Below are 16,296 nucleotides of genomic sequence, written 5' to 3'. Positions count from 1 at the left end.
CAAATTAGGACGTATCATAAAACCCAACTTCAAACTAGTTGCTAAATAGTAGAATTATTTTTGCGAGCACTAATTGAAGAAATAATTAATAGTCGAATGCTAAACAAGTGTGAACAAATCGATTTATTTTTTCTATGATTAAATTATTTCAGCTTTTGCTCAAGCTAATAAAACATGTTTATATTGCCACATTCATCACTTGCAACAATAGTTTATAACAAATTAACCTTTTTAATTCAATTAACGAAGCTTTAACATTATTATAGCAGAAGCTATCAAAATCAATTAATGCCTTTATAAGATCAATGGTGAACTTTATAACAGAGATAGTAGAGTATCAATACAGTCTTGCCAAATATTTGAGCAAAAGTCGAATAAAAAGAAATGAATAGCGTTCTAGTACAGTCTACACAAAAAATCTTTACATAGAAAGTGTTCAAAAACATCTTCACCCATCATTACACAGTACAAATCCTATACGGCGCTGTAACTAACTGTAAAGCCATTTTCGATGTCGAATGCAAATACATTTTCGTCGTCAACAGTACTAGCGGTATTGTCGCGAACGTGACCACCTACGTAAAGATCTCTAGTCTAGACACTGAGATAACACTATTCAGGATTATAGTCGGATTGGCACGCCATAACTCGCCCGGGCGTGCGACATCGGTATCGGACGCTTTGGTAATTTAATTTAAGGACTGGCTTTTACATTGTTCAGTCTGATAGTTTGGAGACGGTTTCTCTATCAAGCGTTGTACGTTTTTATCGCTTGTTACTCGGGGTAATGTCAAGTATTAAGTCAAGAAAGATAGATTTCGATAAGAGTCGAGAAAGACTCATCCGAGTAAGACAAAATCTCAATATACCTACGACTGTAAGAAGTGTCTACCTACCTATGCTATGTCAGCCAATGAGTGCTTGGGAACAGCTAGCCAAAATTGAACTATCAAATAAGACTTTCACAAGTATAGAGTTCTCCATTCACATAAAAAAAAATATTCACAGCTTATTATTACAAACTCCTCCAAAACTTATACGGCAAAGATCCTTAAAATATGACAACCGCTCCGCCTTCAGTTACAGTGGGTTAGAAGAAGGCCTATTTACTGCCCAAAACCAACTACAAATTACGTCACGAGACATAACAAAAATCTATAACTCTGACGAGCTGTACGAGTACTGTTATAACAATACGACAACATCCATGCCCCATACTTTACGCGTACGTGCCGCATCCTTGCCCGTAATCAAACGTCAATACATCATGCTAATGCCGGGCACGTCACCGCAAATCCAGCAGGGCTAAGATGCGCGCCGTGATAAACTGCTATCGCGGCGTTATATCGATTTTGACGTCACTATATCGTTTTATCTACCGGCGCTAACATGGCACCCCGAAAATTATCATGTCATCTGTCAAAATGTGATAGTGATAGATTTGTTTTTTTTTTTGTGATAAACCTGGCAAGCCCTAACATGAAGCGCTAACTATATCATATTTTGACATCACGATAGGATAGGATGTGGTGTTTTTATCGTCCTCGATCCTTGCCCACGATAGCAAGACGATAGGAGATTAACTTTTTTGCAAGCTACTTTAACTCTATTTATTTATCATTTACAATGGTAAATGACATTTTACGATTAATTTGAGGCTAGAAAAATTCAAAGAAAGGAATCTAGCACCTTTGTGATACTTTTACTTCTAGGTGGAGATTGAGTTTTAGTTCAAGAGTTTATCAGAAGCAGCATTTTGTAATTATTGCAATGGATGTGAGGCGAATCTTGCGACAGTTTATAATCATTAACTGCAAAATCTAAGTGCTCCCACAGTCCCACCCACATTTAATTATTACATTACCTACCTTGTAAAATAACCATTACTTACTTACCTACTTAGGTAGGCAGTCAACAACAGTACATCAGACAAATATTAAGTTGCAAATGACGTGAGATACCCCATAGTGTTTAGCTTGATTTAAGTACCTACTGTCATCTGTACATAATCTTGTAAAAAATATTGAAAATGGGGCGGAATGTGGTGACCGAGCTTCTTATGTCTACATTATTTTCAAACAGTGGTAAGGTCATTGTCAGAAATTAGCATTGGGTGGGATATGTAATCAATAAAAAATTGCTATAATAACAATGAGAATAAATGAATTTTACTAATTTTATAACTTGACGGTGATACCATACATACATTCCACATTACTATAAATCTAATTCCTCCGTTTGGACTTTTTTAAGGGCTTTAATGTGACAGGATGATAATCTTGTACAATTTATTCCATTATAATAAATTCATTCATCATCATCTCAGCCATAGGACGTCCACTGCTGTAATGCTTTCCATGTTGCCCGATGGGGCAGCAAGGTTCTGGAGTGGAGGCCGGGTACTGGAATACGCAGCGTGGCACGTCCACCCACAAGGTGGACCGACAACATCACGCAGGCCGCTACCAACCAGGCAATAAATTCATTATTGCAGTGTAATTTCAAAATAATTCAACCATTATTTACAAAATCTTTATTTGGAAATCTTTTGTTTTACAATAGCTATTGATAATTTCAAACACTAACAGAATTCCATGAATTGGTTAGCCTAGCCAGTATCCTTGAAGTTTTTTGCTGATTGTTATTGTGAATTTTCATGACAGTGAGCGAGACTTGCTTATGTCTGCTTTAGAATGAAATAATCACTCATAATCCCACACTTCTTCATCCACTGTCTGAAAAAAAAAAAGAATATTATTTAAACACAATTACATAAACAGTTCATAAATCTATAGAAACATTTACTTAATCCTATTTGTATTTTAAGTTTACATACAAAATGTTGATCATCAATATTATTACACAGTGAAAGAACTATGTGAAATAAATATAGGAAAGAAGGTGAAAGCTTATTTGTAGGAATAAAGATATTTTTCCTTTTATCAGGTGTTATTACTTATGAAAATCAAGATATGCGGAGTATAGCTAATATTTTAGACTTTAGGTACTTACTTTGCTACTTATGAGTGTAACTTTATTTCTCAAATCTCAATAAACTTTCTGACTGCTTCATGTACGTTGAATAATTACTGTAAACCTCGCATTATGGGATAGGTAGTGGAGTTCGGACTTCGGTTATTCTGTTAATTTTGAAGACTTCATTCTTTAATACTATCGGTATGATTAGGAATTCTTCATTGTTTTTCTTTAACTTGGTTATCTCTTCGTTTGATATTTTCCGTACTTTAGAAATATTAAAAATAAGACTGGAAACAATACAATTTTAAAAATACAAATACAATCAAGCAGTCATGTAATGTCAACAAATTTGACATAACTTTTTTTTAATGACGTTCTCACTGCTTTAAGATATGTGTTTTAGCCGAATTAATAGCAGAAATGAACGAGATTGAACGAATGAGCTAAAATATTTCAAGGTTGGCCAACATAATAACGCAATTTTTTCTTAATATGGCAACAATTGGGTTATCACGCGATAGCGGTCGATAGACTTTTCTATCGATGGTCCCATGTTAGGGAAAATGATAAAATTATCTACGTGATCGAAAATTGTCTTATCATATCATGTCATTGTCGATGCGCGCATCTTAGGCCTACAGATCTCCATTGCAAATGAAACAGGCCGAACCTGGCTAATGGCACTCGATAAATTACGACTAGGGTTGCCAGGTGGACGGGATTTGGCAGGATTATCCCGAATTTTTTAAGTCCTGACACAGTTAAAAGGCCCCCGGAAAACAACATCATTTTATTTTAAAAAAAAATAAACGAACGCATTATTTGATCTATTCCATTCCATTTTCAGATTTTTGTCAGTGTTGATTTATGTAACGGTACTATTCCCACCACTCGTTCCCACTTTGCAACTCCTGTGTAGCTTGACCGCCAATAAAAACTCAATCAGTAAAGGTGAAGTCTCGGGGAAAATTGATTCATGTAGACATTTCTATAGGTAGCAGACGATGTATAACAATAATGTTCAATACACATTTACCTACATTTACTTTATTGTATTCTAGTTTCTCAGTCCCAAAATCCCACTTTGATCATTCGAATTGGCAACCCTAATTACAAGCGACCCGTTGCCAGTTTTGTTATCTCCGCGCGTTTCTGTATAGAATTTCATAGAGATTATACTTTGAATACCTAATGCGTGTTCCGTTCAGAATTCTCGACATTATCTTGGGAGGTTTTGTTAGGTTCGGTGAAATCACGTGGATAAATAAGACCGAAAATTAAAGTGGGAACATATTTCCCACTTCACTGATGTTCAAATCATCGATTCGTACTTGAGCTTGAAGATTACACGAATGCCTTCTTCGAGAAAGATGCACTTGCCTATTTGTTTTAACGTTTATTTTATCAAGTTTACACCATACCTGCTTATTAAATGTAGACACGCCTTAACTACTATTTAATTTAATATCAGAAGTGAAACTTTATGCGCTCTCATAACTTCTGTGCGGTGTTAACAGCGCAAGTTTACGACGATGCTAAAACCCATGAGCCTATGAACTTGCGAAACGCCCCGGTTCTGCCCGCGGTGCAATTAACTGTTGCAATTTGGCGCGTGCTCTCAGATTTTATGAGATATGGTTAATTATATCGAACCTCCATAACTTGTGATTGCTCGTAAAGCGCTGATACATTACTTTTTTATTGTCAATAGTAAAATCAATGCGATTATCGTGCAATTATAATCTGAATTAACAGTAAAAGCATGAAGACTAAATTATCTCTATCACAGCAATCAGGGGCTGAATCAAATTAAAAGCAAATCAAGCTTTTTCCTGAGATGTTTGAGTCTAATAAACGTATCTACATATTAAACGAAATCGAAAGTAAACCTGCAAGATGTTTATCAGCCCAAGTATAGTCCGGTGTAGCCACCTGTCCTGCGTCGGCGCAGCTTAGCGTTTATCCTCTTAAAATAGCGTCACATCGTCATACTAGATTATAGTAATTATGTACGTGGCGCGCATAGCTTATGCGCGGCAGCTAAATAAGTTGTGCAGATACGTCTGCGGCTTAAAATTGGTGCAGCAAAAAATGTCCTGTGTTCCCACGTCGTCGAGGCCCGATTCTCACATGAAATCGTAGTCATAAGTGCGCATGCGTGTGGAACAGGCAGCCATTGGTGCGCGTATAAATGTCCACTCTAAAATAGATTGAATTCCACGTGGATTGGCCCATTCGCAGTGTTACAATTTGTAATTGCTGCTAACTCATTCTGAAATGCGGATTCTTTTTATGTAACAGTTTATTTAAGGATGCTGTTTTGGGCTCCATTTTCTTTTATTGATATCAATTGGACTTTTTAAAGATGAGAGCAATTTGGGTATAACATGATGACACATATTCAACTCGAATTTATAAAGTATCCTTTAGAAGTTTAGGGTCTTTCAAGCTAATGTTACTCGTGACCAATGGTGCGGTGGGAGTAATGATACTTAGTTCTTCTTAATTATAATAGCATAATATCTATAAAATCACTAAGCCTAAGTCCAGACTGAATTGTAAACAATTTATTCAACCGGAAAATTGGTTCATTTTCCTTTACCAGACGCACTTAAAGTCTCAGCGGTGGAAGTCATAAATAAAATCAAGAACCGTCAGCTGGCGATATATCATAAATACTGAGCCATCTGAACTCCAATCTAAAACATTGTGCGCACAGACAGTAATTTCATATCTTACCAAAGGCAACGACGGGACATGTTTCCTAAAATAGTGATGTGAAATAAATCAATGATCTCGGTTGTCGATACGGTGGGCTCTAAAAAAGTCGGCGGGCGTGTGAATCTGCTGCGACCGCGATCGTATGAGAATATGACACGGAATGTTATCGACTATTTGAATTATGTCTCAGCCAACGTACAGTTTAGCAACACTTTAGGCTCGATCTTTGTAAACATCGAGATTTATGAATAAAATTTTCATTGCGTCTGCATTGAATGGCGATTTGCGTCGTTTATTTACATTTGCCGCGTAATGGTGTTACGCGCTTTTTGCTTGTTACTAGACGACTCAACTATTGAATATTTCCGTTTTTGTTTAGTGCGCGATTGTGCTCTAATTTATTACTTATTTCGTAGGATTGCGAAGGACCGGCTTCGTGACGAAGAATTGCTGCCTATAGAAACGGTGGTTTTTGTTGTGCGCTTTATCGATACACAGTGGCAATAGCGATGGTGCAATCTCCGCTCGGGTCTAGCTAGACCCATTGTTATTGGGTTCACGATTTTTTTGGCAACGTACTCAGTGTTTCGTAATTTCATATTAATGATCAAATCGAGCAGTAAAGCAATTAAAATCAGCATGATAAGTAGGTGTACATTAGGTATACTTGAGTCGTCGACAATGACAGAATTTGATTCAAATAGCTTTCCTAGAAAAAGACGTCAGTTCATTCACAACACAATACTATCAGAAATTCAGATTCTGATTCAAGGCTACATTTTGTTTTTAATCGGAATAACATTTAGGCATTACTCGTCTACTTATAAGTAGATAAACAACATAGATTAAAATCATCCTACTTAATACATTGTAAGTAAATAGAGCACCTCATCACAACGTGGGTTGGGTAAAGCGCGTCAGTGCGTGAAGCGGAACGCACTGGATTGGTCAGTGCCGGTTCAGCCAAGCATACTGAAAACGTGCGTTTTGCAGCGGAGCGTAACGCGTGTAGTATCAATGGAGTGTTGCCATATATCACATAGCGTGTGAATGCGTGAAGCGGATCGTGATCTGCATCATCCAGTAGCAATATTTCATGATAGGACATCAAAACTGTAACGTCTTATGTAGTTTATAATAGGAGCTATTTCACAACAACGTAAAGCTGATGTACCTACAAGTGTAGAAGGGCTCATAAAACCATGGGTTTCACGAAACTGACGCCCGTATTCACAAACGATGCCTGCTTAAGTGACACAGCAAATCGAATCTACAGTGTTGAATAGAGCTTTGTGATTGGTTCGTGTGTCACCCTGTGCGTCCACGCGCACTGTGAGACCTCGTAGTAATGTTTGTGGATACGGGCGTGAGCATTTTTGATGCCAATTTAGGTGCAATTCTAGGAAACTTTGCTGCTATGCCAGAGTACATATTTATTTATATTAATAGACTCAAAGCATAAAAAGGTAACTTTTCATACTAATATAGCACACCACGGTATTGAGGAAAACAACAAGGCGTAACGCTCCTGGATTGGTCAGTCAGTACACCATTCGTGCACGTTCTACTAAGTAGGTACACATCTACAAATACAAAAAAGTGTATTTGTCATGGTCCATGATCTTCACAAAAGCATGAAGAACATACTGTACTCAATATATCACACAAACATTAAGAGAGCGTGACGAAGACACTGGATTGGTCGACGCCATATACCATACCACCTACATACATTACGATTAGCCTCTATTATAGACTAGCAGTCTATTGTGTATAACTTTAGCTTTAACAGTCACAATACGTCAACTTGTCACAAAGAGTATTTCTAAGGCTGTGTTGCACCAGCTTACTTTAACTTTGAGAAACGTCAAAAATCTGTCAAACTCCATGCAAAAAACACCGGTTATCGTTAAAGTTAGGCGGTGCAACTTAGCTTAAGAGGTAGATTCTATTTTCCTTCCAAAAAAATTAAAGGGTCATGTGCTATCGACTGTACTTTCCTCAATGCCGTATCCAGCGAATGAAAATGAATGAAAGAAAATCTTTGTAGAGACGACGAACACGACACGTTAAGCTATATTTTGATCGTTCGTTATTTTGATCGTTCGATATTTTGATCGTTCGATATTTTGAACGTTCGATATTTTGAGCATTCGATATTTTGATCGTTCGATATTTTGATCGTTCGATGAAACGTATTCGATATTTTGATTTTCGATCATTTGTCATTCGATATGGCGTAGGTAACCCATCGCATGGGGGTGGGTGCATCTTATGTAAATGGACATAGATGCAAGTTTACAAGATAAAATTTTAGTTTTATGTTGCTGTACATACAAAAACTCCTCGTAAAGCGTCGCACGCGCATACAGCCGTGGAAGTCGGTTTTAACTGCTCGGATGATTTATGACGATACTGTTACGCGATTTACACACCTTTTAGGTCAAGTCAAGAGTTAGCTAAGTATCATATTCTGCTAGCAATATGTTCATGTCCAATTTGTAAAATAGTACCTGTCGTAGGTATTTCATTTGGATGAACGATAGGTGAAAGAATACTTCTACTAAAATATGAAAATTATTTAATAAATTTTCAGCACTAAAAAACTATTGGACACTTTAATACATAGTAATAAATTACTTCAAAGCAGCTTCATTCATATTTTGCTCTTAAAATCCTGAAAGGAAATTATAGGTACCTACTTAATAAATTATTAGGTGCATCTTAAGTACTTTTAAGTTCACTTAGGGCAGTATAAAATAATTAATAAATGCCATATTATTCAGCATGAAATCGCCGTGCACAATCGCCTCATTCGTATTCACACCTCGAACGCTTATTGGCTGATAAATTATCCAATTTATAGTTGCACGCTAAATTCACGATATTATTTGAACGCGATGATAGGCGGTCTACATACTGAATCCGATTATAGTTATTTATTAACGTTATCTTTACATAACAAACCAGTTAGGTTAGCATGAAACTTGGAGAGGCGCGGTAACGAATAAGCGTTCCAAAATGATAATATATCACATGAGGCGGCGTCTTGATGGTTCTCATTGGTCACGGTGTTTGCATTAACATACAGCGGCGAGCTGGCTCCGCCTACGCGGTACGTCACGTGGTTCTGAAGCGCAATTAACAATAATTAGTGTGTCGTGACTGCCCCCGCGATGCGCGAGCGCAGAGGCCATAACACACATTGATCAATGCATGGCCGACGGAGCTCACCGGAAGCATCCTGACCCAGTAAGCGACCTTGTTTGTAACTCAGTTCTAAGTCGTATTAATAATAAACATTATGACATAAATCCCAGGGCTGCAGACTAAGGGCTAGTTCCCACGGCTATCCAGTTTTGCGGGACCCAATGATGCAGAATCCCGCAAAACTGGACTGTCGCGTGAACACATTATATAGTCCAGTCAATAAAGCATTATAGATGGAAAACTGTAGAACACAATTTCTGACTTCAGGACTTTATTTAGACTAGTTAGGAGGTGAACATAGCAAAAGTCCCCGCCCTTAGCCCTTGAGCCGGCGGGGAGAGGGGGGTTTAAAGGTGCCACTTTTCGGTTTTTCGCTTAATCCTCGGAAACTATGCGTCCTAGTGACATGACTACATTCAACCAAAAAAAGCATATTCAATTTGCTACAGATGAGATAAACAAGTTTTTCTATAAATTGTATAGTTTTCGCGGCATCTGCTCTAGAAGGTCTGTAATATTGGAAATTTTATTTTTGTCTTACATGTTACCATCAGGAGAAAATCGACTAAATCAACATTGAGCAATCATTCTAGACATGCAGGAGCATGTTAAGCCTAGTTCCAGCGAGGGGACTACACCATGCGTATATTTAGACGAATCACTTTGAGCCACTTTTGAGTCCTCATCACTCAAAAACTACTGTGCATTAACACTTCAAATTTGGCTCATGTGTTGAGACTTACAAGATATACATCAGTTTCAAATTTCATAAATCTGCCTCAAACGGTTCTTTAGATATTGACGTCCAAAAATCTACATGTCTGACCTATAGACCAAATTCTAACCACTTCCAGATGACCTCGAAGGTTCAAATTTGGCATCCAGAAAGGTAGTTATGTAAATACAAAGGAACAAATAAAAAACCAGTAAATTTTAACATTTCACATGTGATAGATAGATAGTAGTGCTCTAAATATCGATTTTTGAACGTCAATACCTAAATAACCGTTTGAGGTATATTTATGAAATTTGAAGCTGATGTACATCTTGCAAGTCTCAATACACGAGCCAAATTTGAAGTGTTAATGCACAGTAGTTTTTGAATGATGAGGAGTCAAAAGTGGCTCTAATTGGTTTGTCTAAATATACGCACGGTGCAGTCCCCTCCCTGGAACTAGGCTTAACATGCTCCCGCATGTCTATAGTGTTTGCTCAATGTTGATTTAGTCGATTTTCTCCTGAAAGGAACATGTAAGACAACAATAAAATTTCCAATTTTACAGACCTTCTAGAGCAGATGCCGCAAAAACTATACAAGATACAGAAAAACTTGACTGTCTCACCTGTAGCAAATTGAATAAGCTTTTTTTGGTTCATAGTAGTCATGTCACTAGGACGCATAGTGTCCGAGGATTAAGCGAAAAACCGAAAAGTGGTACCTTTAAACCCCCCTCTCCCCGCCGGCTCAAGGGCTAAGGGCGGGGACTTTTGCTATGTTCACCACCTAACTAGTCTAAATAAAGTCCCGAGGTCAGAAATTGTGTTCCATGGATTTCTCTCTACACCGTCGTTAAGGCATTCATTGACTGGACTAATATGTGTTTGAAATTCGAATGGATTGGTTTTTGCGGGACACTGCAAACGGGATGTTCGTGTGAGTGAACGTTAATATTAAAACACGTGTATTACTAAACGGTATCCTGCAAAAAACGGGATGTCTTCGTGGGAACAAGCCCTAATTTATAAATACTGACCTACTTTACACGGATAAGTAGTAAACTTTTCCATGATTACACGCAAGCCGTCTTTGCACCGTCCTCGATGCCGTTATCTCATCGGAATGTCTAATTCGTTTCTTGATCAAAACAGATTCTTTATTAAACTTCTTAACACATTCGGCACGCCTTACTAACGCTTCAGATCATTGGTCAACTTTAATGAATCTGGGAGGTAGAGAACTTTATATTTATTTAATCGGTTTGATACTGAGATGTATGACTCGCTGTCGATTTCACTCTGATATATTTTTCGTCTTCGAAACGACCATTTAGAAACTATGTTATACGACCAGATAAAAATCGTCTTTATTATGACTATTCCTACTTTTCGTTTCCACCTCCTGCAACTCCTGTGTAGCCAGGATCAGATCATTGACCGCCAATAAAAACCCACAGTGAAGGTCAAGTTTGTCCCGAGGGAAAGTTAAACTGTCATTGGACCCGCAACTAAGTTAATCTGAAGAACATAGGAGGAGTTCAAATTAAGGTTCGCCTCTCCAGTGCAAAGCGAATGACAAGTGACAAAACAAAGCAAAGTCTGTCTATAAACTTACCTGTCACTATTAACATCATAAAATGCTATTTACTTCACTTATTTATGAGTATCACTATCCAACGCATCACTTACAAAGATTAGCCTCAATTTCTCTAATAAATTTCGCATTCCCTAAGCGCATATTAATAGCAAAATCGTGAGCTACCTTCGTTAGGGGACTACTGTAATTTGTTTACATACTGTACGAGTTAAAACGATTCCGATCTCACACGAGAGCGTGTACAATGTACATGGTCCACATTACGCCTCTTTATGGAGCAATGGCACGATACATGGGATATCTTAACAACTACTCCCTCACGAACTAGAGCGGAGTCAAGTGAGTTTTCAATGTGAAGTTGAAATAAAGACAGGCAAAATAGACCTATTTAAAATGCAAGGCAAGGCAGAAAAGTTGACAACTTTTCTGATGTTCCGAATGTCAAATGACGGTGGTGATTTCATACCATTACTAGACCCATAATATCGTTTATGTCCTCATATTATGTAAACATATACTATAATAATATTACAATAAGGTTACTGTGTTATGCTGCTTAAAATATATTGTACGGACAGTTCAACTAGGTACAATTTTGCAACAAAAATATACTATCTGATGTGCTGTTGGACTGTACTTGACCCCTGCCCAAGGCAAAGCCTGTAACTGGTGGCTGATAGACCCGCAAAATGATAAAACCCTGCAGGCCTACCACGTCTTAAAGGAGCAATATTTCAAGTGTTTTGTTTCAGTAATAGACTTTTACGTAAAAGCATCCTCTCAAGATGGATGACACCATTCATAATGCATATCTGGATCTGGACACTTGCATCCCAGTGGCTTCAGGCGGGATGCAAAGCTAATCCGATAGGCCCGCCCGATTCTGTAGCTAGTAACTATTTAGTACTCAACAGTGCAGGAGCTAAACTTTTAGTAATAAAAATGGTCGAAATGTTTGCTATTTGGACGTAACTACAAAGGGGAGAAGTTTTATTTTCAATTATGCGATTCACATCTATGCACCTGTGACCTATTAGTAGCCTAATTTCCAACTTGCACTCCAAGAACTTTTCTTCATTATAAGAGGAGTAAGAAACCAAAGTGGGACTTATTGAATTTTTCTTTTCTTTCCCTAGGCCTTTTTTTAGCTTTTCCACGAATCGGTGCTTATTGCTGGAGACTGACGCTAGCCGCTTCCCGAGCGTCGAGCGCTTCTTAATAAACTGGGTTGGAAAGACAAACGAATAAATATCTTTATGAATAAGTGTGCATTCATAAAGTCCCTGATTGCTGGAGGGTCGCGCTAACAAATCAAAGCGCGGACTCACGACCCGCCCAAATACGGCGCGGACGCGCGGCGGCGCCCGAAGGATTTATGCTCGCTGCTTTTGGAGCAAATTAGCGGCGTGTCGATGCGGCGTGAGCGGACAAATGCGAGGATACTAGATAAGGAAGATTTAAAACTGGCCAGTAAAGTAGTGCTAACTGTCTAGGACTAGAAGAATTTCCAAGATGATGTGAAAATTCTAAGTAGTGTAAGTTTTTTGTGTGTTGCTTCACTCATATAAATTACCGCGTTAGAGAACATACTAATAAACGCATCTTTTTGACTTCTAAAAGATGTTTCAGAAACACTGTTTTGATAGCTTACCTACCTATTCAGTGATTTTACAGTTAAGAACATCACTTTAACTAACTTTATTATTTTAGGCTAACATTGACTTTCACATATTTCACAATCCAAAAGATAAACTTCAAAAGCTTCATCATTATTACGTGATTTATGAATTGTCGTCCAAAAGATAATGCTTACTGCCACATCAATCTTAACATCTGGAGCGAGTTCTACCGTCTTACTCGCAGTAAAAAACGTGACTCGAAATTAAAATACAATCGATCATTCTAAGTTGTAATAAAATCGTAATATAGTTAACGTTAGGGCAGTATCTTTGCATCGCTCGCGCATGCCAACAATAAGCGTGACGTACGTGGGTGATGCGCGCTACGATCAATCACTCGAATGAAGCTGTCCAATTTATCGTGCACGATTATTGCTTATTATTTTTGTAATCACTGCGTAGGCTTCGGAACGACCGCGGAGACAATACAATCCATTCACACCTCTTCGAAATCGTGCTTGAAATGTACTACTGCTTTGTATACACATTAGTCTGTCAAGCGGCCGACAAATTATAAATTAAAATGGAATTAAAGCTGAAGCATTGAGAGGGAAACCATAAAATTGAATTGATTTACAGGTTTTGATATGTACCTAATGAGCTAGTGTCAGGCATTGTTCATCAAAACACGCAAAACCTCAGAACGAAAACTTATTTCTAACCCCTTTAACATATCGAGATAAAATAGATATCCAAGATTTTTCTAGATATTTCTACGCCTTTCAGCACTAAACGTTCGTTCAACGAAAAACAAGATTTCATACTTACCACGCAAATTGCTTGTGATGTATCTCATTATGACTTCGTTATTTTACTTGTACAGCTTATTATAAAGATAAGTTAGAGAGTGGAGACTATCAATTCGAAAAGTGAAACCTTGATAACCAAACTTGGCTTTTTGTATATTATGAAAACATCCGTCGATATGGAAAGCGGTGATGTTATATTATTTAAACTGGACGTAACAGGAGATTAAAGACCAAAACAGGAAAGCTGAGCTACAGTAGACATACCTGTTTTAGGATATTAGCAATTTGCTGGCAAACGGTATTTATGGTGTAATGAAACAGCCGATAAAGCGGCGTTAATAATTAAATCGGATACATCGCTGATTCGGCGACTGTAGTGATGTTCTAGCACTAGACTTTGTGCAGAAGCTGCTTAGGTATGATTTTCGTGTAACTTTCGAGAACAACTCATTTAACGCCCCTTTTACTTTCATCGTCATCTTTTCCTACAATAAGCTTCTTTATAGGACTCATACATAAGCATAATCATCTTAGGTAACAATTAGTAGCATGTAGCCAAATTTTTGAAGTGCTATTTTGTTTTCACCTTCTGAAGATGATCTTGATCGAATTTGCAATACTAAAACTGTAAGCCTGACCTCAGAATGTTCAGTAAGAAGTTTAGCAACAACTCATCAGATTAGGATTCGACAATAAACAAATCTCCCTTTCGACAATGCCTCGTCACTTCACTAGTAGCTGCTCTAGTTTCGGTGTCGCAAGGCAGTGGGCGTGCGTTCTGCGTGGGCGCACCACCCCCGCTGTCGGCGCGTCATTTCGCAACCGCTTTTAGGACGCTGTCAAGGTTGCAGGAAGCTAGACTGGACACGCCTAGGTGCTAAGATGGCTGATCTGACAGGTCATTTGTCACGCTCCACGGTTTGGAGAATGAAGAGTTATTGCCGGCTTGTGGAAATTGTGCAATAAGTTCTTACCTACTTAGTCCTAAATGGAGGATTACTACATTATAACGAGGTTCCAATTCTAGCACCTACAAATCTTATTGGAAGGCTTAGTTGTAAAATAGCCTGTAATGTTATTGGAAGATAAAGATTTATGATTCTACCATCTCGGTTGATACAGCAGTGGTTACAATGTATCTTTTTCTTGTTCCAGGTCGGTGGCGCACGAGCCCGATGAGCGCGTGCGCGGCGGCCGCCATGCGCGAAAAGCACGCGGCGCCGCGCCGCCTCGCCTCCCCCCCGCTCTCGCCGCGCCGCCCCAGCCCCCTCGGCTCCCCGCGCGCGGACGAGCCCCTCGACCTGCGCGTCACCCACAAGCGCCCCCAGCGCCTCGAGGACGAAAACTGCAACCTCATCATCCCCTCGCCACCGCCTCACCCGACACACCCAGCTCACCCCGCGCATCCAGCGCTTCTTCAGTTCTGTAGACGATTGCCTCTCGCCTTACCAGCATCGTTCGGGCGATACCCGTTCCTCCCGGCAGCCGCGGCCACGCTCCTCGCTCCGGGAGCCCCTCGACCGCCGCCCATACCCCCCAACCCTGGCGCCCCGCGCGCTAGAGACCGCTACACCTGCTCTTACTGCGGCAAAGCGTTCCCTCGAAGCGCAAACCTGACCCGACATCTGCGGACGCACACGGGTGAACAACCCTACCGCTGTAAATACTGCGAGAGATCCTTCTCGATATCCTCGAATCTTCAGCGGCACGTGCGGAACATCCATAACAAGGAGAGGCCTTTTCGGTGTCGTCACTGCGACCGCTGCTTCGGGCAGCAGACGAATTTGGACAGGCACCTGAAGAAGCACGAGGCGGAGAACGGCGACGATGGCCGCCGACGGTCGCCGGACGAAACGTACTTCGAGGAGATCAGGTCGTTTATGGGGCGGGTGGCGCCGGCAGCCCGCCGCGCCGCCGCCGCCGCCGCCACGGCAGCGGACCATACCTGATACAGAACACGACACGACATTCGCCGTTACAATAATCTGGTCGATGCATCCAAATGACTCTTGTGTATTACGATAATTAATTTTGTGTGTTTATATGAGGAAGAAGTCGAATGCGCCAAAACAAGATTTCTGATGTTGATGTACATTCCGATCTGGAAAAGACATTTTAAGATTATTGTGAACATTTTAGTAGAGACGATTGTAATATTGGTCATATTGACATTAAACTGGTACTCGCAGAAATAATTCCAAATAGGTGTCTATTCTCAATTGTTACCGTAGTTTTCATGAGTAGGCGCGAGCGAGTGTGATGAAGATGTTTTCAGGCCACAAGGCTATTAGTGTGTAGCGTTGTATTATAAATAAAGTGATATGCATCTCATGTACTTAATGTAAATACGGATTATCGATTGAAGAGCTTAGCATACCGAATTCACTACCGATAGTATACAATTAGTTAGTACGATTATATTCCTTGTCATTAAAGACATCGTAGATAAATAAATAAGTGTCCAGAGTGTTCGTATAGATTTTAAATGTATTGATAGTTAAATAGATATTGTGAATGTAAGTACATTGTATTATTTCTTTTTGTAAATTTTGCTTTATTTGATGTAATATAATTAGTATTATTAGTCTGAAAGGAAACGCCGGTTACCAATAAAAATATAACTTGTTGCTTATTGAAGAATATT

General features: G+C 39.2%; 1 protein-coding gene and 1 long non-coding RNA gene across 2 annotated transcripts in view; both read left to right on the top strand.

The window, feature by feature from the left end:
• Nucleotides 1-14,844, top strand: part of LOC135078935 (uncharacterized) — a 133,857-nt gene extending 119,013 nt beyond the window's left edge. The window contains exon 3 of the long non-coding RNA XR_010258693.1: nt 14,808-14,844. This is a non-coding gene — a long non-coding RNA (uncharacterized LOC135078935). The remainder of the gene's footprint in view (nt 1-14,807) is intronic.
• A 7-nt stretch (nt 14,845-14,851) lies between these two features.
• Nucleotides 14,852-15,601, top strand: LOC135078557 (transcription factor hamlet-like). Its single transcript, XM_063973092.1, has one exon. The coding sequence runs from the start codon at nt 14,852-14,854 to the stop codon at nt 15,599-15,601; it is 750 nt and encodes a 249-aa protein (XP_063829162.1).
• Nucleotides 15,602-16,296: the final 695 nt, after the last annotated feature.

This window comes from Ostrinia nubilalis, chromosome 15, assembly GCF_963855985.1.
Source record: "Ostrinia nubilalis chromosome 15, ilOstNubi1.1, whole genome shotgun sequence".
Lineage (NCBI taxonomy): Eukaryota > Metazoa > Arthropoda > Insecta > Lepidoptera > Crambidae > Ostrinia > Ostrinia nubilalis.
Note: the sequence above shows the minus strand (reverse complement) of the source record. Positions and strands in the feature narration are given on the sequence as shown.